The sequence below is a fragment of the Rhinoderma darwinii genome (genome assembly GCF_050947455.1).
Source record: "Rhinoderma darwinii isolate aRhiDar2 chromosome 11 unlocalized genomic scaffold, aRhiDar2.hap1 SUPER_11_unloc_1, whole genome shotgun sequence".
In the NCBI taxonomy this organism is placed as follows: domain Eukaryota; kingdom Metazoa; phylum Chordata; class Amphibia; order Anura; family Rhinodermatidae; genus Rhinoderma; species Rhinoderma darwinii.
In genome coordinates this window covers 77204-102128 of record NW_027461840.1, presented here as the reverse complement: position 1 = coordinate 102128, position 24925 = coordinate 77204, and the positions used below count along the sequence as shown (strand labels likewise).

General features: G+C 46.7%; 1 protein-coding gene across 2 annotated transcripts in view; it reads right to left on the bottom strand.

Moving 5' to 3' along the window:
- The window catches only part of GRK5 (G protein-coupled receptor kinase 5), a 101191-nt gene that overhangs the window by 16629 nt on the left and 59637 nt on the right, over nucleotides 1-24925 (bottom strand). Inside the window, exon 8 of one of the 2 annotated variants that reach the window (XM_075847739.1) lies at nucleotides 22667-22798. In XM_075847739.1, coding sequence (XP_075703854.1) covers nucleotides 22667-22798 — 132 coding nt within the window. Of the gene's footprint in view, nucleotides 1-22658; nucleotides 22799-24925 lie in introns of both variants that reach the window. The other variant, XM_075847738.1, reaches the window with a different exon arrangement.

The following is a 24925-nucleotide window of genomic DNA, read 5'->3' as shown; positions in this document are numbered from 1 at the left end:
TGGAAGGATCTTTAGGGTATTGTTGAGAGATTGATGATGTCTGTTCCATTGAGACAGAATATTTGACTGGAGACTTCTGAAGTGTATTCTGGCCCAGAGGACTGCTTCTATGGACGACGTCAGGTGGCCAAAGACTTATTGCTGATCTCCGAGAGACCTCCTGGTGATGTAGAAGGAAGTTGACACCTCGACTCACATTTAGGATTCTTTCTCTGGATATAGTAATAGTAAAGGGCCTTGTGTCTAGCAGAAACCCTAGGTAAGTTAACCTTTGAGAAGGAAGAAGTTGCAATTTCTTTCAGTTGATCAGGAACACATGCTGATTTAGACATGAGAGAGCGGTGGCTAAATGGACAGAAAGAAAATGTGCGGTTGGAGCTCTTAGTAGCCAATCATCTAAGTATTGGACCAGGTAGATGCCTTGCATTCGGAGAGCTGCTGCTAGGAATATGATGATTTTGGTGAAGACCCTGGGAGAAGTTGAACTGCCGAATGGAAGACATTTGAACTGTAGATGAATTATGTCCTTGCCTCTTTTTACTGCTAATCTCAGAAATTTCCTGTGAGTTGGACAAATAGGAATGTGTAGGTATGCGTTCTGGAGGTCGATTGATGCCAAAAATTCCCCATGCTGTATAATATTGATGACGGACTTGAATGTTTTCTATCTTTAATGTTTTCTTTAGAAGAAACTTGTTTATATAGGTATGGTCTATGATAAGCCTCCACTGATGATCTGGCTTCGGAACAGCAAACACCTTTGAGTATGCTCCCAGACCTCTTTGATTAATAGGAACCTCTTCTAGAGCTCTTGTTACGATGAATTTCTGCAAAAGTTGGAGAACAGTTAGATCTTTTGGAGAATTCAGTAGAAATCTGACTAGAGGAGGGCCTGGACATCTAAAAGCTCTATATATACAGACAGCACATCAGTCAGAGCCAGGGGCGTAACTAGGAAAGACTGGGCCCCATAGCAAACTTTTGACTGGGGCCCCCCTCCCCTGGGTGTCACACAACCCCCCCTTGTAGATAACGCCATACAGACCCCCACTGTAGAGAACGCCATACAGCCCCCTCTGTAGAGAACGCCATACAGCCCCCTCTGTAGATAACGCCATACACCCCCTCTGTAGATAACGCCATACAGCCCCCCTGTAGATAACGACATACACCCCCTCTGTAGATAACGCCATACAGAACCAACCCTGTAGCTAACGCCATACAGCCCCCCTGTAGGTAACGCTATACAGCCCCCCCTGTAGGTAACGCTATACAGCCCCCTGTAGGTAACGCTATACAGCCCCTCCTGTAGGTAACGCTATACAGCCCCCCTGTAGGTAGCGCCATACAGAACCCCCTGTAGGTAACGCTATACAGCCCTCCTATAGGTAACGCTATACAGCCTCCTCCTGTAGGTAACGCCGTACAGCCCCAATCCCCCAAAAAAATCCGACCTATAGTTTGTCCTACAACCCCGGAAGTCCGAGGTTTGTCATGGAGAACATTGGGGGACTTTCGGTCCCCCGTTCTCCCTATCGCTGCCAGCGATCACACATGTATCCCCTATCCTGTGGATAGGGGGATACATGTCTTATGTAGGAACAACCCCTTTAATGGCAGAGCGGGGAGATACCTCCCTGCTCTGCCGTAGTGTTAAGTGGCGTCGCGCTGTAGTAGCCATAGCGGCAGCTAGCGGAGCCTCCGGCCATGGTGGGGGCCCGTGCCGGCGGGCGACACAGCTGCTACTACGGTAGTTACGCCACTGGTCAGAGCCCTAGGGTAGAAAAAACGCTTACCTTAACTGCTTTAAAGAGCGGCTGCCCGGCAAAGTGCAGAACTGACATCTCAAACTGACGCCCTTCTATCCAGGAAGGTAACGTGGAACTTCCCCACGTCTCGCGCATGCGCAGAACGCTATTCACGCCGTTTGATAGAGCTTGCTGCTCGTCATAACAGCATAGCCAATAGGAGCGCAAGGAAGACAAGACTCTGCCACCAAAACGAAGCCGACAATCAGACATGGGAGCAAAGGCACGAACACGGTGTGTTGCAGCATGAAGGACGGATCCGCAGGAAATCGGCCTATGGGCTGGGCAGACGCCTTGAACACACTAGGATAATTAAGAGGAACACCCTCAGAGTATCCATAGGTGATAAACCTTGGCTTAATAAAGCGCACGGTTAAAAGCCGGGAAGCAGAAGGTATAATCCATGTACGAATAAACCATATAGTGTCCTTTAGGACAAAAGAAAGAAACACAAGTGGTGAGTGGCTCAGCCCTTCCTATATACCCCAGCTCTGCTGGTTAAGTGTACTGATTTATTGATTAACCACTAATGTGTTTTTTCTTCTGTCCTAGTAGCCGGGAGGCATGACTAACCCATTTGTATTGTGCTGCTGAAGATGAGGAAAGACGGTTTTACCAGAGAAACACAACTCAATATTTATTTCCCAGATTCTGCAATTTTTAGAAATCCCACACGTTGCCCTAGTGTGGGACTGGACTGCAACACCGGCCTCAGAAATGAAGAAGCACCTGGAGGATTTTGGGGCCTCTTTTTTTTTATTAGAATAGATTTTAGGCACCATGTCAGGTTTGGAGAGGTCTTGTGGGGCCAAAACAAAGGAAACTCTTCCAAAAATGCCCCATTTTTTTTTTCTTATTCAAAATTTTTATTGAGTTTCAGAACACAAAATTACACAACATAGTGGAGGGAAGGCCTCCACACCATAAATGGAACCGACAAACAAGGTCAGTGGACGAAATCAAAAACAAATCAGAACAACAACAAAAAAGAGAAATCAATAATGTGCATCACATCTCAATAGGAAGGACACTGCGCAGTATACAACAGTAGCATGGAGAATTCTTACAGCAAAACATCAGGAGGCACAGTGAGGCCACTTAATTCAAACGGAGAGGGAGCGGCACATTACCCTAGACAGGGGAAGAGAAAGTATAGAAAAAGGTCCCAAGAGGGGGAGGAGTAGGAGGGAGGGGAGAGGACAAGGGGATCCTGGACTCCGGTTCTGGGGTATTCTGGGTGAAAAAACATCAGCGAGCAAGCGTCACAGTACACTTCACAAGAGCATAGGCCAACTCAGGTTACAGCCGTGAGGTAGGAAGGAGAAGAAAGAAACACTATCCAAGGAGACCACGTAGATGTGTATTTTACCACAGCTGCCGGGGAGTGAGCCACCAGGTGTTCCATTCGCTGTATCGCGGCAACTTCCCGAAACCACTCATCTAATGTTGGGGGTATTGCCGTTTTCCACCTGCGCGGGATCACTGACTTTGCTGCCTGAAGGAGATGTCTAACTAGTGAGCTTTTATAAACTTGTATTGGCATCGGGAACATGAATAAAAGAGCTGCTTCCGGAGAGTTGGGGACAGAGACTCCAGTAACCTCCAATATCACCGCATCCCAAAAACTCCTCAACAAGGGGCAACTCCACCAAACATGAGACATGCAACCTCCTACATCACCACAACGCCAACAATTGTCAGGCACAGATGGATACCATTTATGAAGCGCAGCCGGGACCCGGTACCATCTAGATACTATTTTGTAGCTAGTTTCTTGGGCCCTAGTGGCTATAGAGGCTTTTTGTGAGAGGGAGAAACATCGCTTCCACTGTGCGTCAGTAAATGTAGTATGCAATTCTCTCTCCCAGGCCCCGCAGAAGGAGGGGAGTTGTTGGGAACGCTGTGAAAGGAGTAACTTATATATCGTGGATATGATATGGGTAGGGGGCTGGGTGGAGACACATAGGCGCTCAAAGTCCGTCAACAACCGGTGAAGATGTGCGCGTCGCTTAACCGCTCCATAAAAGTGCTTTAACTGGGCATATTCATATATACGGCGAGTGGAGGGCACAGCATCGGGGCAGATGGAGGTTAGAGGGAGAAGAGAGGAAGCGGAGAGGACCTGGGCAAAATACATGGGGCCGGTGAACGGCCTGCCTAGGAAGGATCGCCCAGCCTTACCAGCAGGAAAGGCTGGATTATCTGTGATAGGAGTTAAAGGACCCAGGGGGTCTATAAGCGTACTTCCAGATCCTAAGGACCTCAATACCAGAAGGGTATGATGGACCACAAAGGAGGTTTGAGTCGGTCTGTTCCCGGGCAGGGTCCACGGCAGGGATGATAGGGTACTGGGACATAGTTGTTGAGCCAAACGGACCCATAGTTTTGATTCACGGTTATGAAAAAAATCTAAAACACGTGCGTGAGTTGATGCTAGATAGTAGAGCCTACAATCCGGCAGACCAACCCCACCCGTACCCCTGGAGCGAGTCAGAAGAGCCCGGCTCAGACGTGGGCGACCAGTCGGCCAAATGAAGGAGCCGAAGCATCGCTGAAGCCGCAACCAATAGAAGGATGGGATAGAGATGGGGATCGTCTGCAGGAGATAAAGTAAGCGGGGGAGGAGCGACATCTTAATAATATTGATACGGCCAAACCAGGAAAATTCAGTCTTATGCCAGGAATTAAGATCAGTGCGAAACTTGGCCAGTAGGGGGATATAATTATTTGTAAACAGTTGTGTAAGGTCACCACTTATACGGGCACCCAAATATGTAATACCTCTGGAGGGCCAGGAAAAGGGGAAATTACTTTGGAGAAGCGACACTAACGGGCCCGGGAGAGAAACATTTAGCGCTTCCGACTTAGAGAAATTGATTTTGAAATTAGACCATGTTCCAAAACGGGACAACTCGGACATCAATGAAGGAAGAGAGACATGAGGATCTGTGAGATAGACCAATAGGTCATCAGCAAATGCCGAGCACTTGTATTCCATCCCTCCAATATTAATACCCTTAATATCCGTGTTGCTCCGAATGGAGGCCATGAGGTGTTCCATAACCAGAACATACAACAGGGGGGATAGGGGACAGCCCTGTCTCGTGCCATTGTAAATATGGAAAGGTGCCGAGAGGGAGCCATTTATTTTTATTTGGGCCGAAGGCGTACGATACAATGCCATGATTTTTGCCAAGAGAGAGGGTCCCATTCCCACATGCCGAAGGGTTTGGTAAAGGGCAGGCCACGATATTCTGTCAAACGCCTTTTCAGCATCTAGGGACAGGATCATGAGCGGGATGTGGTTAGTCTGGGTGTGGTGGATAATATCTAGAGTTTTAAGGGTGTTGTCACGGGCCTCCCGACCAGGCACAAAGCCCACCTGATCCGGGTGGATTAGATCAGGCAGGTAGTTATTCAGTCTATTGGCGAGCAATTTGGCGTAAATTTTCAGGTCTACATTGAGCAAGGAGATGGGACGATAACTGGAGCAGAGTTGAGGATCCTTACCCGGCTTAGGTATAACCGTGACATGAGCCAAGGTGGAGCTAGGAGGAAAAAATGCCCCATTTTTTAAACCACACCGCACAAGAAATTCATCTGGGGGTGCAGTGAGCATTTTGAACCCACAGGTGTTTCATAGATTTTATTAGAATTTGGCCGTGAAAATGAAAAATAATTTTTTTCCAATAAGATGTCGTTTTAGTTCAAATTAATTTTCACGAGGAATAAAGGAGAAAAAGCCCCCCAACATTTGTAAAGCAACTTCTTTCAAGTATGTAAATATCCCATATGTGGTCATAAACTGCTGTTCTCGAAACACGGCGGGGATCAGAAGGGAAGGAGCCGCATTTGGCTTTTGGAGCGCAGATTTTGATGGATTGGTTTCTCGGCACCATGTCGCATTTGCAAATCCCCTAATGCACCAGTACAGTGGAAACCCCCCACAAGTTACTGTATTTGGGAAACTATACCCCTTGAGGAAAAGGAATTCATCTAGGGATGTAGTGAGCTTTTTGACCCCACAGGTGTTTCATAGATTTTTGTAGAATTGGACAGTGAAAATAAAAATTATTTTTCTTTCCAATTAAGCCTCCTGCACTGACTGTAAAGGCCTCATGCACACAAATGTGTTTTTGCGGCCGCAATTCACGGGTCGTGTGCATGAGGCCTAAAGGAGAAATAGAACCCCAACATTTGGAACGCAACTTCTTCAGAGTCCGGAAATACCCTGTATGTGGTCAAAAACTGCTGCTCGGGTACATGGCAGGGCAGCGCCATTTGGTTCACAGATTTTGCTGGATTGGTTTCTGGGAGCCATGGTGCATTTGCAAAGTCCCTGTGGGACGAGTACAGTGGAAACCCTAGAGAAATAACTCCATTTGGGAGACTGCACATGACAAGGAATTTATTTAGGGGTGTAGTGAGCATTTTCACCCCCCAGATGTTGGCTGAATTTATTAGAATTAGGTTGTGAAAATTAGAAATTCTATTTTTTTTCAATAAGATGTCGTTTCCGCTAACAATTGTTTCATTTTCACAAGGAATAAAGGAGAAAAAGCACCAAACATTCGTCAAACTATTTCTTCCGAGTATGGCAATACCCCATATGTGGTCAAACTGCTGTTTGTGCATACGGTAGGGCTCAGATGGAAAGGAGCGCAGATTTTGCTGGATTGATTTCTGGGTGCTATCTGGCACTTGCAAAGCCCCTGTGGGACTCCCAGGTGTAAAATGCCATATATGAGGATGTAAACTGATGTTTGGGCACAGTGCAGGGCTCAGAATTGAAGGAACGCCATTTGGCTTTTTGGAGCGTGGATTTGCTTGGTAGTAGTTCTATTTGTATGTTACTGGTATTTTAGTTTATAATGTGGGGGCACATGTAAGCCAGGCAGAGTACATCAGGGGCATAGTCAGGTGGTATAATAATGTGGGGGTACATGTAAGCCGGGAAGAGTACATCAGGGGCATAGTCGGGTGGTATAACGTGGGGGTACATGTAAGCCGGGCAGAGTACATCAGGGGCAGGTGGTATAATAATCCATAGATGTGTGTTACGCTGTGATCAATCCTTTCTGCACAGGCCGGTGTCACACTGATAAATGTCATTCCCTATCCCTCTTTTGGTCCACACTCCGCACCATTGAAGTTTGGTGAATTTTGCTGGGAAGTTTCGTCCTGGTATAATACGGGCGCCCTCACTCACAGCAGATATGTTTGGGCCCTCCCCTTCATGGTATAATACGGGCGCCCTCGCTTCCAGCAGATATGTTTGGGTCCTCCCCTTCCTGGTATAATATGGGCACCCTCGCTCCCAGCAGATTAGTTTGGGTCCTCCCCTTCCTGGTATAATACGAGCGCCCTCTATTCCAGCAGACATGTTTGGGCCCTCCCCTTCCTGGTATAATACGGGTACCCTTGCTTCCAGTAGATATGTTTGGGCCCTCCCCTTCCTGGTATAATACGGGCACCCGCTCCTGCAGCAGACATATTTGGGCCCTCCCCTTCCTGGTATAATATGGACGCACTCACTTCCAGCAGATATGTTTGGGCCCTCCCCTTCCTGGTATAATAGGGGGGCCCTCGCTTCCAGCAGATATGTTTGGGCCCTTCCCTTCCTGGTATAATACGGGCACCCTTGCTTCCAGCAGATATGTTTGGGCCCTCCCCTTCCTGGTATGATATGGGCAGCCACACTCCCAGCAGATATGTTTGGGCCCTCCCCTTCCTTGTATAATACGGGCAACCTCGCTTCCAGCAGATATGTTTGGGCCCTCCCCTTCCTGGTATAATACGGGTACCCTCGCTTCCAGCAGATATATTTGGGCACTTCCTGGTATGATACGGGCAGCCTCACTCCCAGCAGATATGTTTGGGCCCTCCCCTTCCTGGTATAATACGGGCACCCTCGCTTCCAGCAGATATGTTTGGGCCCTCCCCTTTCTGGTATGATACGGGCAGCCCCACTCCCAGCAGATATGTTTGGGGCCTCCCCTTCCTGGTATAATACGGGCGCCCTCTATTCCAGCAGATATGTTTGGGCCCTCCCCTTCCTAGTATAATACGGGCACCCTCGCTTCCAGAAGATATGTTTGCCCCCCCATTCCTGGTATAATACGGGCACCCTCGCTTCCAGTAGATATGTTTGGGCCCTCCCCTTCCTGATATAATATGGGCGTCCTCGCTTCCAGCAGACATATTTGGGCCCTCCCCTTCCTGGTATAATATGGACGCCCTCGCTTCCAGCAGATATGTTTGGGTCCTCTTCTTCCTGGTATAATACGGGCACCCTTGCTTTCAGCAGATATGTTTGGGTCCTCTTCTTCCTGGTATAACACGGGCACCCTCGCTTCCAGCAGATATGTTTGGGCCCTCCCCTTCCTGGTATAATACGGGCACCCTCGCTTCCAGCAGATATGTTTGGGCCCTCCCCTTCCTGGTATAATACGGGTACCCTCGCTTCCAGCAGACATGTTTGGGTCCTCCCCTTCCTGGTATAATACGGGCACCCTCGCTTCCAGCAGATATGTTTGGGCCCTCCCCTTCCTGGTATAATACGGGTACCCTCGCTTCCAGCAGACATGTTTGGGTCCTCCCCTTCCTGGTATAATACGGGCACCCTCGCTTATGACAAATAGGTTTGGGCCCTCCCCTTCCTGGTATAATACGGGCGCCCTCGCTTCCAGCAGATATGTTTGGGCCCTCCCCTTCCTGGTATAATATGGGCACCCTCGCTTCCAGCAGATATGTTTGGGTCCTCCCCTTCCTGGTATAATACGGGAGTCCTCGCTTCCAGCGGATATGTTTGGGTCCTCCCCTTCCTGGTTCCCGAATTTTAGAGCCTTGATAAATTGCCTCTTAAAAAAAAGAAATGTTCCCCTGTGATCTGCATTTTTTTTTTCTTGACTTTTGGAAGCCATAACATTTTATTCTTTTATAGATGTAGTGGTATGAGGCTGTTTATTGCGGGGCGAGCTGGTTTATTTAGCACCATTTTGGGGTAAATGCGACGGTTTGATCACTTTTTATTCCATTTTTTGAGAGGATAGGTGATTAAAAAAAAAAGCAATTCATAGTTCTTCCTTTTTTTGAATGGGTGTTCGTCGTTCTGTATAGATCCATCTTCACTTTATTCTGCAGGTCAGTACGATTATGGCGATACCAAATGTATATAGTATTTATACGTTTTACAAATTTTACACAATAAAACCCATATAGTAAGGAAGGTGCATGTGTGACATGTGACCAGAACTGATACAAATCACACAAAGATTTTATACAAATAATCCAATATCCACGTTTATTTAATCATAGATATAAATAGTGACAAAGAACTTTAATGAACACAAACTAAAAGCATCCGCCTCACAAAGAAGGGAGTAAAAACCTGGATATAGTGGTACAAACAACAGACATAGAAGGGGTATATACATGTGTGACCAACCCCCAGATCATAGACAAAGACAGACAAAAGTTACCACAGTATTAGATAAAGAGGACCAAATCCAGGACACCCCAGCACAGACCCGCGTGACACCACCGCTTCGTCACGGGTGGAGTCCTTACCTTGGTCTAGGACCCCTTCTATGTCTGTTGTTTGTACCACTGTGCGGCCTGGTCACCGTCTCTATATCCGTGTTGAGGGGGTTTTACACGGGGCAATTATCGAGCAAACGCTGCTTCATCTGCTGATCGTATCAAAAATATTCTGGTTGTCGGCTACTCATCTTGGTGTGTAAACATGGAGACGCGCTGCCGACACATACGGGGATGAGGGATCGGAGTAACGACTGCTCGTCCCCATCCATAGCTCCGCGTGACAGGAGCAAACCAGCGCCGATCAACCATGTCTCGTTGATCGGCGCTCACTGCACCGGCCGCTTATGGGCAGGGCCTTTACTCACCATTGTATTTTACTCCCTTCTTTGTGAGGCGGATGCTTCTAGTTTGTGTTCATTAAAGTTCTTTGTCACTATTTATATCTATGATTAAATAAACGCGGATATCGGATCATTTGTATAAATCTTTGTTCCTTTTGTTTTTTGTAGATTCTGATTTTACACAATAAAACATTTTTTTTTTTAAATCATGTTTTGGGTCGCCATTTTCTGAGAGCCATAACATTTTTGCTTTTCAGTGTAGGGAGCTGTATGAGGGATTGTTTTCTTGTGGGACCGGCTTTCGTTTTATGGCACCATTTTGGAGTAGTTGCGACTTTTTGGTCACTTTATATTCCAATTTTTGGAAGTAAAGTGACCAAAAACCTGCAATTCTGGCATTGTTGTTTAGTTTCTTTTTTATACGGTGTTCACCGCGCGGGATAATTATAATATTTTTATAGTTCGGGCCATTATGGACACGGGGATAGCAATTATGCATAGTTTATTTTTTATATTATTTTTTTCCAATAATAAAAGGGCTTGATAAGGGAAAAAGGGCAAATTTTTATTTTATTACTTGAAACTTATTTTTGTAATTTTTTTTCACTTTTCTTATTAGTCACTAGGGGACTTGAAGGTCCAACTGTCCAATTGCTATTCTAATACATTGCGCTACCTACATAGTGCAATGCATTAGATCAGTCAGTCTTACATTGACAGCAAGCCTATTAGGCTCAGCCTCCAGACGGGGCTTTATAGGCTTCCATACTTGGCAGACCAGGAGGTCATTGTTAGGCCTCTGTTTGCCATAGCAGCCATCGGCACCCCTGCGATCGCCTCACGGAGATGTCGGTGGCCTACAAACCACTTAAATGTCGGTCATTTTTTAATGTGGCATCTAAGGGGTTAAAGGCGGGGATTGGAGCTAGCTTCAGACACCCGTGGCTGATGGTGCAGGATCAGTTTCTGAACCCATGCCATCTTTTTGTCAAAGTATACAATATTTTGGAGGAACCACTAACTTTCCATGACACATCCAAATGACAAATGTCGGGAAGGGGTTAATATCGTTCTTTATAGACTCCCACTATTCAGCCTCAGTATTAAACATACACACTGTTCTTCTTTCCTTATAGAAAGCTATAAACTTCTGTCTGAGCCAGATATTACTATTCGGCTTCCAATAACCTCCTCCAAACACTAGAGCATTAGTCAGATTTGTGGTCCTACTCATCATGAAGTGATCGAAGAGCTCGATAGGAGTGATGGTACAATCAGAGCCGTGTACCTCATGCTTTATATATATATTCAATCTCTCCTGCTGGCCTTCCTCCCCTGATGAAAGGTAAAACACGTCTTACCAGGGAAGTGACGCGACAGGAATCAACCAGAGAGAAGACTCATCATATCTCAACCTGCCGACCTTCCCCGCACAGTCACTGGTACTGGACACACGATTAGCATCACCGCATAACATCAAGACTTTAGCGGTGAAACAATAGGGTTCGATCTGACTGAATTACTCCCTCCGGTCTTTACATGACTACACATCTCCCAGCACAACTCTATAAGATCCTTTCTATTTTGACATGACAGTTTTTGAATAAGATCCCTACACCGAATATCTGTCCAGCTCAGACGACCAGAACAATGCCCCAATGCTTCCAGTTTCTCCTTGATGAGAAGACCTCAGTGTCATTCTGTAATCTGGTCTCCTGTAACACGTAGACATCAATGTTTTCCTCAGACTTCTTGCACGTTACATCCACGTCTGACCTGCTTTACCTCGTCTGACGTCCGCCTGCTACCTAAGTCCCAGCCGAGCCTGCCCTGCTGCTGTCTGAGCTCCCACAGTTACCTATAGAACTATAGACAATCACCTGCTCCCTGTTGGCCAGCTGTACGGGGCGGTACGGCCCAGTGGGTCCACAGACCCTTCGTGACAATATGCTCAGGCCATGGACCCCGCTGGTCGATCCAAGACTATGACGACGTCACAGGAGATGCGGGCGGATATGCTGGACCTCCGGTCGCGACAGGACCAACTCCTCCAGGCATTGAACATTCTTGCACGTCGGCAGGAGGCACAAGCTGCCGTTCCTCCTACTACACCTCCTGGCAATGTGGATCCTCAGTCTACACCTCTTGGCAGTATTGACCCACCTGTTTCTTTGCCACTTCCTGACCACTATCATGGAGAAGCAAGTACCTGTCGCGGTTTTCTTAATCAATGCCAGATCCACTTCAGCTTGTATGCTAGTACATTTTCGTCTGATGGTGCCAGGGTCGCTTTCATCATTTCTCTCCTCACTGGAAAGGCCCTTGCATGGATGAACCCTATCTGGGATAGACAAGGACCAGAGACCCATGACTTCCCTGCCTTCCTTCGGACTTTTCACATGGTGTCTGAGGAGCCTGGACGGGTCTCATCTGCAGCGGCTTCTTTGATTGACCTACGCCATCCACTTCCGCACCCTGGCGGGAGAGCTCTTATGGAACAATGAGGCTCTGGTGGCTGCATTCTGGCATGGACTATCTTCCAGAATTAAAGACGAACTTGCCGCCCGGGATCTGCCGTCTACCCTGGATGACCTCATCCTTCTGTCTGTCAGGATTGATATACGGATCCGTGAACGCCTCCAAGAGGAACAACGGGAGGGAGCCCTTCCTAGTCTGGTTCCTAATTTGCAGCGATCCCTGCTGTCCCCCGATGTTGATCCTCATAAGAAGTCGGTAATAATGGACCAGTGTAAGTTATCTACTCATGAGAGACAACGCAGACGCACATCTGAACTCTGTCTTTATTGCCGTCTCGAGGGCAATCTGGTGCGCATGTGCCCCCAAAAATCCCAGAACCTAGGGTTGCTTGGAGTGACGACCTTGGGTAAAGATGGCCTTCCGTCCATACCTGTGACCATAATGTCCGGCGAGAAAACGCATCAGGTCTCTGTGTATCTGGACTCTGAATCCGCTGGTAATTTCATCCGCATAGATCTAGTGGACCTTCTGCAATTGCCCACCACACCTCTGGAGAGCCCGTTGACCGTTGCCTCAGTAAATGGACTACCTCTGGAGGACCCAGTTATAGCCGTGACCAAGCCGCTGAGGCTCCAAGTGGGAGCCCTTCACTCCGAACTTCTGTCGTTCTATGTCCTGCCCAAAGCTGTTAACCCTGTGTTGCTGGGCCAGCCTTGGCTCCGACTGCATGCCCCAGTTCTGGACTGGAATTCTGGAGAGGTTCTGCAGTGGGGCCCTGAGTGTCAAGGTCGATGCCTGGTGCGGATTCATTCGGCGCAGCCTTCTCTGCCTCGGACATTGGCAGGATTGCCGGGTCATTATGCTGCCTTTTCGGACGTCTTCAGCAAGAGGGAGGCGGATACATTGCCCCCACATCGGGCATATGGCTGCCCTATTGAACTGATCCCTGATGCATCCCTTCCCCGTGGAAGGGTGTATCCTCCCTCCTTGCCAGAGACTCTGTCCATTTCCTCCTATGTGAAAGAGAACTTAGAAAGGGGCTTCATATGAAAGTCTTCCTCCCCGACAGGAGCCGGGTTCTTCTTCGTCAAAAAGAAAGATGTCTCTCTTCATCCTTGCATCGACTACCGTGGTCTCAACCAGATCACGGTGAAGAATAAATATCCGTTGCCACTGATCTCCAAACTGTTTGACCGTATACGTGGTGCAAATTTTTTTTCTAAACTAGACCTGTGTGGGGCTTACAACCTAGTCCGGATTCGCCAGGGTGAGGAATGGAAGACTGCATTTAACACCCGTGATGGACACTATGAGTATCTAGTAATGCCCTCCGACCTGTGTAATGCTCCCGCGGTCTTCCAGGAGTTTGTTAATGACATTTTCCGTGACCTCCTCTATGTTTGTGTTGTAGTCGATCTTGATGACATCTTGATTTTCTCCCCAGATCCTATGACGCACCAGAGACATGTCCGTCAGGTTCTGCTACGGTTAAGGGAGAATCATCTGTACGCCAAGTTGGAGAAGTGCGTATTTGACAAGGATGCTCTACCCTTCCTGGGCTACATCATCTCGAATTGTGGTCTCAAGATGGACCCTGAAAAGGTAAAGTCTCTCCTGGAGTGGCCACGCACTCAATGCTTGAGGGCCATACAGTGCTTTTTGGTCTTTACTAATTTTTACATCCAGTTTATTCCGAACTTCTCCTCACTGACTTCTCCCATTTCTAACCTTACTAAGAAGGGTATGAACGCCAAGGTGTGGACTCCCGAGGCATTCAACAGCCTGAAGAGTGCCTTCACGTCAGCCTCTATCCTCCATCATCCGAATGTCTCTCTGCAGTTCTCGTTGGAGGTGGACGCATCCTCTGTCAGTGCTGGTGCACTCCTGTTCCAGAGAGGTCCCAAGGGCTAGTCAAGGGTATATGGATACTTTTCCAAGCTCTTCTCTTCCACAGAACGCAACTACTCGATTGGGGGATCGGGAGTTACTGGCCATCAAATTGGCTCTGGAGGAGTGGAGACATCTACTAGTGGGCGCAGCTCATCCAATCTTGATTTTTACGGACCACAAGAATCTGACCTACCTCCAGACGGCACAACGGCTGAACCCTCGTCAGGCCAGGTGGTCACTGTTCTTTGCAAGATTCCAGTTTGAGCTTCATTATCGCCCGGCCGACAAGAATGTGGGGGCTGATGCCTTGTCCAGGTCTTTTGAGACGGAAGACACCATTAAGAGTCCACAGAACATTATCGATCCATCTAGCATTGTCTCGGTCAATCCCCTGCAAATTGGGGACATTCCTCCAAGGAGGACTTTTGTGCGCCTGGCTGATCATGGAAGAATCCTCCGCTGGGGTCACTCCTCTAGATTGGCAGGTCACGCGGGGTTATGTAAGACCCGTGATTTGATTGCTCGTCATTTCTGGTGGCCCACGCTGCCCAAGGATATTGTGGACTTCGTTTCTTCCTGTGCTGTATGTGCAGCCAACAAGGCCACCCACTCCAGACCTGCTGGTCTGCTCCAGCCATTGCATGTGCCCAATGCTCCCTGGCAGCATATAGCGATGGACTTTATCACGGACCTGCCTCTCTCTGCTGGATGCAGTGCTGTCTGGGTGGTGGTGGACCGATTTTCGAAGATGGCCCACTTCGTTCCTCTGATCGGTCTTCCTTCTGCTCCTCAGTTGGCCAAGTTATTTATCCAACACATCTTCCGCCTGCACGGCTTGCCGCAGCATTTTGTGTCTGATCGGGGGGTTCAGTTTACCTAGAGGTTCTGGAGAGCCCTCTGCGGACTTCTTGGCGTGAAGTTGGACTTTTCTTCTGCCTACCATCCTCAGTTTAATGGTCAGGTCGAGAGGATCAACCAGATTTTGGAGAACTACCTACGCCACTTCATCTCCAAGCAGCATGATGACTGGGTGCAAGTCTACTAGGAATACACCGTTCTGCCTTGTCTACGGCCAGCACCCACAAATTCCTCTCCCGGTGCCTGATACTTCCGAGGTACCTGCAGCTGACTCCACGTTTAGAGACTTTTTGAAGATCTGGCAGCAGACTCGAACCTCCATCCTAATGGCAGTGGACCGCATGAAACAGAAGGCTGACACAAGGAGAAGAGAGCCTCCTCGGTTCTTTCCTGGCACTAAGGTTTGGCTGTTTCCTGTTCCAGTCCCTGTCCCTATACTTGTTTCCAGTTCCTGTTCCTAGCAATCCATACCTTCCTGGTCTAGCACGGAGCTATGCCAAAGTCGTGCTGCGCTACATCCACGCCTGACCTGCTTCACCTCGCCTGACGTCCACCTGCTACCTAAGTCCCAGCCGAGCCTGCCCTGCTGCTGTCTGAGCTCCCACAGGTACCTATAGAACTATAGACAATCACCTGCTCCCTGTTGGCCAGCTGCCTTACCGCCAAGGCGGTACGGCCCAGTGGGTCCACAGACCCTTCGTGACACACGTAGACATCAATGTTCTCCTCAGACGTCTCACTCTGGTCTCCTGTAACATGTGGACATCAATGTTCTCCTCCGACGTCTCACTCTGGTCTCCTGTAACATGTAGACATCAATGTTCTCAGACGTCTCGCTCTGGTCTCCTGTAACATGTAGACATCAATGTTCTCCTCAGACGTCTCACTCTAGTCTCCTGTAACATGTAGACATCAATCTTCTCCTCAGACGTCTCACTCTGGTCTTCTGTAACATGTAGACATCAATGTTCTCCTCAGACATCTCGCTCTGGTCTCCTGTAACATGTAGACATCAATGTTCTCCTCAGACATCTCGCTCTGATCTCCTGCAATATATGGACATCAATGTTCTCAGATGTCTCGCTCTAGTCTCCTGTAACATGTAGACATCAATGTTCTCCTCTCAGACGTCTCACTCTGGTCTCCTGTAACATGTGGACATCAATGTTCTCCTCAGACGTCTCACTCTGGTCTCCTGTAACATGTAGACATCAATGTTCTCCTCAGACATCTCGCTCTGATCTCCTGTAACATGTAGACATCAATGTTCTCCTCAGACATCTCGCTCTGATCTCCTGCAATATATGGACATCAATGTTCTCAGATGTCTCGCTCTAGTCTCCTGTAACATGTAGACATCAATGTTCTCCTCTCAGACGTCTCACTCTGGTCTCCTGTAACATGTAGACATCAATGTTCTCCTCAGACATCTCACTCTGGTCTCCTGTAATATATGGACATCAATGTTCTCAGATGTCTCGCTCTAGTCTCCTGTAACATGTAGACATCAATGTTCTCCTCTCAGACGTCTCACTCTGGTCTCCTGTAACATGTAGACATCAATGTTCTCCTCAGACGTCTCACTCTGGTCTCCTGTAATATATGGACATCAATGTTCTCAGATGTCTCGCTCTAGTCTCCTGTAACATGTAGACATCAATGTTCTCCTCAGACGTCTCACTCTGGTCTCCTGTAACATGTAGACATCAATGTTCTCAGACGTCTCGCTCTGGTCCTTACACTGTTCACATTTAGGGTACAGGTCCTTGGACACATGCGGGTCATCTGACTTTCTTCACATTCAATGAAAGTATGTCCATATTCTGAACACAAATTACACCGGATGAATACAGTACAGGCGTCTCTTGTGTGACCCAACGCTCCACACTCGGAACCCTTTACATGGGGGCAGGAATATGCCAAGTGTTTGCCCCCACCTCTATGGCACAGTCTTGGTTGCCCAGGCTAGTAACATATACCCCTGTCAGATCCAGAGTAGACGACATGTAGCAGATGTTGGGTGACTCCACGTTCCTGCAGCAGTCGGACTCTTACTTTGTAGCCGCCATTCCAGATCCCTTCTTCATCATAGATCTTTGCAGGCTGGGTCAGGACCATACGTTGTCTGCTTAGCCAGTGTTGTAGGTCTAATAATGCCACCACGTCACACTGAAAGAGAACAGTCAACACCGCGGTCAGGGACGTGGATAGCTGGATCGCCTGCAGATGTCTCCAGATTTCATGATCTCTAGTAGAATTAGAGATTTCCCAGAACCAGTCCAGAATCTGAAGCTGAGGTCATATGGAGGTTGACATATGGTTTAGAGCAAAAATCTCAGGGGCTTCAAAACTTCTCCCTATGAACTACCTTGTGGGGGCATTTTCCTCTGGGCCGGTGTATTTGATGGGTGCTGCATTGCTCCTTTGTGGTGCGGGGTTTGCAGGGCTTGTTACATTAGAGAACAATCTCTGTGGTCTCTCAGGATTTGGATTAGTTTTACCCTGAGCTGCAGGCCTACTTGCTCCTGGCTGCTCATCGGCAGCATTACTTGCTCCCCTGGCCACTTATCTGCAGCATTACTTGCCCCCCTGGCCACTTATCTGCAGCATTACTTGCCCCCCCTGGCCACTTATCTGCAGCATTACTTGCCCCCCTGGCCACTTATCTGCAGCATTACTTGCCCCCCTGGCCACTTATCTGCAGCATTACTTGCCCCCCTGGCCACTTATCTGCAGCATTACTTGCCCCCCTGGCCACTTATCTGCAGCATTACTTGCCCCCTGGCCACTTATCTGCAGCATTACTTGCCCCCTGGCCACTTATCTGCAGCATTACTTGCCCCCTGGCCACTTATCTGCAGCATTACTTGCCCCCTGGCCACTTATAGGCAGCATTACTTGCCCCTGGTGTGCTGGAGCCAGCCTTCTCCTCGGAGACTTCCATGTTGTCTCCAGGGTCTGTGGACGGCTGTTACTCCAGGATGGGTCTGATGGGAATAAGTTCAGTCTCCACTTTTTATTACAGGTATTACAGGTGCGACAGGTATTACTGGTGATACAGGTATAACAGGTGGGACAGGTATTACAGGTGCGACAGGTATTACAGGTGCGACAGGTATTACAGGTGCGACAGGTATTACAGGTATAACAGGTGGGACAGGTATTACAGGTGCGACAGGTATTACAGGTGGGACAGGTATTACAGGTGCGACAGGTATTACAGGTGCGACAGGTATTACAGGTGGGACAGGTATTACAGGTGTGACAGGTATAATAGGTGGGACAGGTATAATAGGTGGGACAGGTATTACAAGTGGGACAGATATTACAGGTGTGACAGGTATAACAGGTGGGACAGGTATTACAGGTGGGACAGGTATTACAGGTGGGACAGGTATTACAAGTGGGACAGATATTACAGGTGTGACAGGTATTACAGGTATTACAGGTGCGACAGGTATTACAGGTGGGACAGATATTACAGGTGTGACAGGTATAACAGGTGGGACAGGTATTAAAGGTGGGACAGGTATTACAGGTGAGACAGGTATTACAGGTAACGTTATTACTTCATTACAACCAGTTCACATATAAACTTCTCCGGACATTCACATCTCAGTCATCTCTCCTCAGAATCAGTCTCTTTAATCACTTCAGAACATAATCTTGGGATCTGCAATTCCTTCTTAAATATTTATTTTCTACTTACACCAGCGGCCGAGGCCTTCTCCTCATCCTCACCAGACATCTATACCCAGCTCCATCCAGCACCGAGAGAAGATCCAGCTCCACACCTTGTGCTTGTCTGGAACATGTATTCCATCTCTCCTCACCTCCTCCTGGATCTGAAGCCATGAACCCCCATAGTGGGAGCTCAGGAGCACACATCCTCTCCACAACTCACCCATGACTGAGAGGTTGTCACAGCCCCACCCCCTGTTACTGAGAGGTTGTCACAGCCCCGCCCCCTGTTACTGAGAGGTTGTCACAGCCCCACCCCCTGGTACTGAGAGGTTGTCACAGCCCCGCCCCCTGTTACTGACATCACTGATATATAATATAATTACATTGTGATCAGACATGAGATCCACACATCTTATATACAGTAACAGCTATTCATCTATCACTACTGACAACCAGCCTGTATATCATGTGTGAGAGGTTGTCACAGCTCCGCCCCCTGTTACTGACATCACTGATATATAATATAATTACATGTGATCAGACATGAGATCCACACATCTTATATACAGTGACAGCTATTCATCTATTACTCCTGACAACCAGCCTGTATATCATGTGTGAGAGGTTGTCACAGCCCCGCCCCCTGTTACTGACATCACTGATATATAATATAATTACATGTGATCAGACATGAGATCCACACATCTTATATACAGTAACAGCTATTCATCTATTACTACTGACAACCAGCCTGCATATCATGTGTGAGAGGTTGTCACAGCCCCGCCCCCTGTTACTGACATCACTGATATATAATATAATTACACTGTGATCAGACATGAGATCCACACATCTTATATACAGTCACAGCTATTCATCTATTACTACTGACAACCAGCCTGTGTATCATGTGTGAGAGGTTGTCACAGCCCCGCCCCCTGTTACTGACATCACTGATATATAATATAATTACATTGTGATCAGACATGAGATCCACACATCTTATATACAATAACAGCTATTCATCTATTACTACTGATAACCAGCCTGTATATCATGTGTGAGAGGTAGTCACAGCCCCGCCCCCTGTTACTGACATCACTGATATATAATATAATTACATTGTGATCAGACATGAGATCCACACATCTTATATACAGTAACAGCTATTCATCTATTACTACTGACAACCAGCCTGTATATCATGTGTGAGAGTTTGTCACAGCCCCGCCCCCTGTTACTGACATATAATATAATTACACTGTGATCAGACATGAGATCCACACATCTTATATACAGTAACAGCTATTCATCTATTACTACTGACAACCAGCCTGCATATCATGTGTGAGAGGTTGTCACAGCCCCGCCCCCTGTTACTGACATCACTGATATATAATATAATTACATTGTGATCAGACATGAGATCCACACATCTTATATACAGTAACAGCTATTCATCTATTACTACTGACACCCAGCCTGTATATCATGTGCGAGAGGTTGTCACAGCCCCGCCCCCTGTTACTGACATCACTGATATATAATATAATTACATTGTGATCAGACATGAGATCCACACATCTTATATACAGTAACATCATCTATTACTACTGACAACCAGCCTGTATATCATGTGTGAGAGGTTGTCACAGCCCCGCCCCCTGTTACTGAGATCACTGATATATAATATAATTAAATTGTGATCAGACGAACAGGTGACAGGAGAGGGCAGCGCCGCCATACTGTACGGTCAGTATAGTATATAGGAGATAGTGCCCCCTGGTAATTCTCTGATGATTCTGTAATTATGGGGGCAGTAAAGAGGGACTGTGATAATGAATACAGGGATGTGATATCTGAATTTGTGAAATGGAGTGCGGATAATGGGCTGGAATTAAATATTGGGAAAACAAAAGAAATGATTATTGATTTACGCAGGAAAAAAAGAGACCGTGGCGCCGGCGTCTATTCTAAATCCGGAATTGGAGAGAGTCGGATCGCACAAATATTTGGGTAAATATCTGGACCAGAAATTGGATCGAGAATACAGAAAGGTGAACGAGCCTGATCTATCTATCTATCTATCTATCTATCTATCTATCTATCTATCTATCTATCTATCTATCTATCTATCTATCTATCTATCTATCTATCTATCTATCTATCTATCTATCTATCTATCATCTTCTATCTATCTCATATCTATCTATCTATCTATCTATCTATCATCTTCTATCTATCTCATATCTATCTATCTATCTATCTATCTATCTATCTATCTATCTATCATCTTCTATCTATCATCTTCTATCTATCTCATATCTATCTATCTATCTATCTATCTCATATCTATCTATCTATCTATCTATCTATCTATCTATCTATCTATCTATCTATCTATCTATCTATCTATCTATCTATCTATCTATCTATCATCTTCTATCTATCTCATATCTATCTATCTATCTAATATCTATCTATCTATCTATCTCATATCTATCTAACTCTCTATCTCATATCTATCTATCTCATATCTATCTCATATCTATCTATCTATCTCATATCTATCTATCTATCTCATATCTATCTATCTATCTCATATCTATCTATCTATCTCATATCTATCTATCTATCTATCTATCTCATATCTATCTCACATATCTATCTATCTCACCTATCTATCTATCTATCTATCTATCTATCTATCTATCTATCTATCTATCTATCTATCTATCTATCTATCTATCTATCTATCTATCTATCTCATATCTATCTATCTATCTCATATCTATCTATCTATCTCATATCTATCTATCTATCTATCTATCTATCTATCTATCTATCTATCTATCTATCTATCTATCTATCTATCTATCTATCTATCTCATATCTATCTCACATATCTATCTATCTCACCTATCTATCTATCTATCTATCTATCTATCTATCTATCTATCTATCTATCTATCTATCTATCTATCTATCTATCTATCTATCTATCTATCTATCTATCTATCTATCTATCTATCTATCTATCTATCTCACATATCTATCTATCTCACCTATCTATCTATCTCATATCTCTCTATCTCATATCTCTCTATCTCATATCTCTCTATCTCATATCTCTCTATCTCATATCTCTCTCTCTCTCTCTCTCTCTCTCTACCCCAGTATCAGATAGATAGATAGAGAGTCAGTATATTGTACAGATGACAGAAGACAGCGCCCCCGGGTGGCTGATATTGGGAGGTTAGTGTAGTGGTCACCAAACTTTCTGCGGTCGGGACGCACTTTTGGGCGAGACTTTTGTTTGGGACCCCCACCACAGTAATTAGCCCCATTTCGTCTAACATCATTCATAGTTAGATGCCGGTACTAAACTCCATTTGAAAGTCCCTGCAACAACGAAAACAGCGAAAATTGTGTGGGCGGGGGATGGGGCGAGCTCAAAGTATCCAGCTGCTGTGCGTCGCTGTGGCCCCATTATGGCTGCTTATGGTGGGTCATGTGACCTGACCCGTCCATCAGTGGCCATGAGGCGTAGCTTGGGGGGGGTCGAAACACATCTGAGTGGGCCCCCCACACAGTATAATGCCCTTATAGATGCCCCCACATGGGATAATGCCCCAATAGTGCCTAATAAATACATACTCACCTATGCCGGGTGGAGGAGATCCTTCTGCTCCTCCGGTCTGTGCAGTGTGTGGCTCAGTAAATACAGGTGGGGTGACGTCACTACATTGCTCCTAGCCGCTCATAGCATAGTGAATGATGGAGCAGGGAGTCGTCAGCTCCTTGCTTCTGCATTGAATTCAGCTGTATCTGCGTACTGAGGACACAGATACAGTTGAAACCTGGAATTCAGTGAATGGATCGCGACCCCCCCGAGGTCTTCACTCGACCCCCCAGGGAAACAATATTATAGTGTATAGGTGACCGGTGGGGACAGCGCGCTCGGGTGACTGATCATGGGAGGTCATTATAAAGTACAGTTGACAGGGGAGGACAGCGCCCCTGGTGACTAATACTGGGAGTTACATAAGTCACAGACCTTCTCACCTGGCGCTTGAAAATACGATGCAGCAAACTTTTCTTGGGCGGCACTGGGGGGTGACTCCGATTTAAATCTGGGGATAGGGTCCCATTAGGGCCAAAAATGTTTAATTCCTTGAAACATTCAGTCTCTGTCATCTGAAAGAATTAGAAAAATCTAAAAGCCACAGGTAAGAGAATTAATACAGTTTTGTGATTATATCCAGTGTTGTGCAGTCTGTGGCAGTGATTATGTCCAGTGTTGTGCAGTCTGTGGCAGTGATTATGTCCAGTGTTGTGCACTCTGTGACAGTGATTATATCCAGTGTTGTGCAGTCTGTGGCAGTGATTATATCCAGTGTAGTGCAGTCAGTGGCAGTGATTATGTCCAGTGTTGTGCACTCTGTGGCAGTGATTATGTCCAGGGTTGTGCAGTCTGTGGCAGTGATTATATCCAGTGTTGTGCACTCTGTGGCAGTGATTATGTCCAGGGTTGTGCAGTCTGTGGCAGTGATTATATCCAGTGTTGTGCACTCTGTGGCAGTGATTATGTCCAGTGTTGTGCAGTCTGTGGCAGTGATTATGTCCAGTGTTGTGCAGTCTGTGGCAGTGATTATATCCAGTGTTGTGCAGTCTGTGGCAGTGATTATGTCCAGTGTTGTGCACTCTGTGGCAGTGATTATATCCAGTGTTGTGCACTCTGTGGCAGTGATTATGTCCAGTGTTGTGCACTCTGTGGCAGTGATTATGTCCAGTGTTGTGCAGTCTGTGGCAGTGATTATATCCAGTGCTGTGCAGTCTGTAGCAGTGATTATGTCCAGTGTTGTGCAGTCTGTGGCAGTGATTATGTCCAGTGTTGTGCACTCTGTGGCAGTGATTATGTCCAGTGTTGTGCAGTCTGTGGCAGTGATTATATCCAGTGCTGTGCAGTCTGTAGCAGTGATTATGTCCAGTGTTGTGCAGTCTGTGGCAGTGATTATATCCAGTGTTGTGCACTCTGTGGCAGTGATTATATCCAGTGTTGTGCAGTCTGTGGCAGTGATTATGTCCAGTGTTGTGCAGTCTGTGGCAGTGATTATGTCCAGTGTTGTGCAGTCTGTGGCAGTGATTATGTCCAGTGTTGTGCACTCTGTGGCAGTGATTATGTCCAGTGTTGTGCAGTCTGTGGCAGTGATTATGTCCAGTGTTGTGCAGTCTGTGGCAGTGATTATGTCCAGTGTTGTGTAGTCTGTGGCAGTGATTATGTCCAGTGTTGTGCAGTCTGTGGCAGTGATTATGTCCAGTGTTGTGCAGTCTGTGGCAGTGATTATGTCCAGTGTTGTGCAGTCTGTGGCAGTGATTATGTCCAGTGTTGTGCAGTATGTGGCAGTGATTATATCCAGTGTTGTGCAGTCTGTGGCAGTGATTATGTCCAGTGTTGTGGAGTCTGTGGCAGTGATTATGTCCAGTGTTGTGCAGTGTGTGGCAGTGAATATATCCAGTGTTGTGCAGTCTGTGGCAGTAATTATATCCAGTGTTGTGCAGTCTGTGGCAGTAATTATATCCAGTGTTGTGCAGTCTGTGGCAGTGATTATGTCCACTGTTGTGCAGTCTGTGGCAGTGATTATATCCAGTGTTGTGCAGTCTGTGGCATTGATTATATCCAGTGTTGTGCACTCTGTGGCAGTGATTATGTCCAATGTTGTGCAGTCTGTGGCAGTGATTATGTCCAGTGTTGTGCAGTCTGTGGCAGTGATTATGTCCAGTGTTGTGCAGTCTGTGGCAGTGATTATGTCCAGTGTTGTGCACTCTGTGGCAGTGATTATGTCCAGTGTTGTGCAGTCTGTGGCAGTGATTATGTCCAGTGTTGTGCAGTCTGTGGCAGTGATTATGTCCAGTGTTGTGTAGTCTGTGGCAGTGATTATGTCCAGTGTTGTGCAGTCTGTGGCAGTGATTATGTCCAGTGTTGTGCAGTCTGTGGCAGTGATTATGTCCAGTGTTGTGCAGTCTGTGGCAGTGATTATGTCCAGTGTTGTGCAGTATGTGGCAGTGATTATATCCAGTGTTGTGCAGTCTGTGGCAGTGATTATGTCCAGTGTTGTGGAGTCTGTGGCAGTGATTATGTCCAGTGTTGTGCAGTGTGTGGCAGTGAATATATCCAGTGTTGTGCAGTCTGTGGCAGTAATTATATCCAGTGTTGTGCAGTCTGTGGCAGTAATTATATCCAGTGTTGTGCAGTCTGTGGCAGTGATTATGTCCACTGTTGTGCAGTCTGTGGCAGTGATTATATCCAGTGTTGTGCAGTCT